The 2,242-nt window shown below is 69.0% G+C and overlaps 1 protein-coding gene across 1 annotated transcript in view; it reads left to right on the top strand.

The window, feature by feature from the left end:
• The window catches only part of MNEG_14995 (Acyltransferase-like protein), a gene marked incomplete at both ends in the record, with an annotated part of 4,345 nt that extends 2,195 nt beyond the window's left edge, over positions 1-2,150 (top strand). Inside the window, 4 exons of the mRNA XM_014036534.1 lie at positions 157-375; positions 776-1,087; positions 1,394-1,813; positions 2,121-2,150. Of these exons, the coding sequence (XP_013891988.1) occupies positions 157-375; positions 776-1,087; positions 1,394-1,813; positions 2,121-2,150 (981 nt within the window). The remainder of the gene's footprint in view (positions 1-156; positions 376-775; positions 1,088-1,393; positions 1,814-2,120) is intronic.
• Between the last annotated feature and the right edge of the window lie 92 nt (positions 2,151-2,242).

The raw sequence follows: 2,242 nt of genomic DNA, 5'->3' as shown, positions 1-2,242 counted from the left end.
CCTCTGACCATCGATGCGCTCGCTGCCGCCAACCCGCCTGCCTTCCTTCAAACCCCTCCCTTCCACAAGACGGCGAGCATTCGATCTCGACACCCCTTGATGCAACCGCACACACCAACCAACCACCACGTCGATCGCCGCCCCCCCCCCCCTCAGGAGCTCCTGCGCCAGGGCTGCGAGTATATGGAGCCCCGCCTGCGCCGCGTGAAGCAGCGCGCCATCGTGGTCGCGGGGGAGCGCGACCTGCTGATCCCCAGCGCCGAGGAGGCGGAGCGGCTGTCCAAGGCGCTGCCGCGGTGCCGCAAGGTGGTGCTGGCGGGGCGCAGCCACGCGGTGCTCCAGGAGGCGGGGGTGGACCTCTCACAGATACTGCAGGTGAACGGGTGGTTGTGTGAATGCATGTGATTGTGTGACTCTGTGTGTGTGTGTGGGTGTGTGTGTGTGTGTGTGCGTTTGTGGGATGGGGGAGGCGTACTTTGCACAGCCGGCGGAGCGCTGCGTTGGATGCGACGTGGCCGGGTTGCACGAGGGAGAGAGGCCGCCACGCAACGAGCTCGCGGGGGCGCTGCGCGTGCGATGGATTACGCCCGAGGCTTTCGGGGGTCGCTCGTTGCAGACATGGCTCCTGGGGCCGCCCTTCGGCGGGCCAATAGCAGCGCCGCCGTCCGCGATTGTGAAAAGCACTATCGACTGCTCCTGAGCTGCGGCATCAACACACGCCCCCTCAACCGACGCCAACCGCCTCCAACCGATTCCCACAACCCCACCCCCGCAGGCCCAGGGGTTCTACGTGACCCGCCGCGTCCTCTCCAACGGCACAACCAGCGCCTCCGCCGCCGACGGCGGCGGCGCCGCGTTCGGCACGACCGCGCCCGTCCAGCTGCCCACGCCGGCCGAGATCCGCGCCGACCGTGACGGCTTCGTAACTACCATCCGCCGCCTGTGCTCGCCGGTGTATTACTCGACCCTGGCTGACGGGCGGATTGTGAAGGGCTTCGACGGCGTGCCGCGGCCGGGGGCGGGCGGCGCGGGGGGGCCGCTGCTTTTCATCGCAAACCACCAGCTGTTTGCGGCCGACATGTACACGGTGAGTCATCGGTGTGGCGCGGCGGCAGACCGCCGCTTCGCCGCATTGAACCCCTGCTCCTGCGGCAGCCTGGTCATGCGTGATACAAAGAAAGAAAAAGGGCATGTGCGCCGGCGTGGCTGCGACGCGTCCTGCGACCCGTTGAAGTCTCGGGACGGGCTCACCTCGCCCCTTGACCCCATTGAGGGGCTGTGCGCTGCAGTGACACCGCCCGCTGACGTGCCCCACGGGGGCACCATCGCTTAGGACAAGCGCCACGCCCTCACCGCCCCTCCCTACCCTCTGTGCCCCCAACCCCAATCCCAGATGATCCCTGACATGTTGGAGGCGACGGGCATCCTCCCCCGCGGCCTCGCCCACCCCGCGGTCTTCGCCGGCGCCGACGCCACGCGCGCCTCGTCCCAGGACGCGCCCCCGCCGCAGGAGGCCGCCGGCCGCGGCCCCTTCTCGCTCTTCGGCGGCGGCGGCAACAGCGGCGGCAGCAGCAGCAGCAGTAGCAACGGCAGCAACGGCAACGGCAACGGTAACGGCCAGGCGGGCTTTGCGTCGCTGCTAGAGACGTATGGCGCCGTCCCCGTCAGCGCGTTTGCGATGCACCGGCTGCTGGCGAGCGGCGACAGCGTGCTGCTGTACCCGGGTGGCGCCCGCGAGGCGTTCAAGCGCAAGGGGGAGGCGTACCAGCTGATGTGGCCCGAGAAGGAGGAGTTTGTGCGCATGGCCGCGAAGGTGCGCGCCTGGCTTTTGGTTTTGGTGCGTTTTCCTTGGTCAAAACACCGCGCGCGTGGCACGAGCCTGCTGGGCAAGTGGTGGACCGACGCGCCGGCGTCTGCCGCCGAGGGAGTCCGGCCCGGGGTGATGTTGCCCTGCCGGAGCGAGCGCCCCCGGCCGCTGCGGCTGGCCCGGTGCGAATGCCTCACCCGCCGCCCTTCCGGCAGCACGCGTCCCGGCACCTCCTACCACGCCCGTGCGCGTGCTCACAAATAGCACACACACACACACAACCTCCATAGCCCCTCCCACTCATCCGCCCCAGCATCACACCCCAACTCTCACGCCCGGGTGATGGTGTGTGCACCTTGACCCGCACACCCGTCATCCTCGCCTCACCCCTTCCCGGCCCCAGCACCCCATCCACACAACACCCCACCCTCACAC

The sequence above is a fragment of the Monoraphidium neglectum genome (assembly GCF_000611645.1).
Source record: "Monoraphidium neglectum strain SAG 48.87 unplaced genomic scaffold scaffold04940, whole genome shotgun sequence".
Lineage (NCBI taxonomy): Eukaryota > Viridiplantae > Chlorophyta > Chlorophyceae > Sphaeropleales > Selenastraceae > Monoraphidium > Monoraphidium neglectum.
This window is presented reverse-complemented; position numbering and strand designations above follow the sequence as displayed.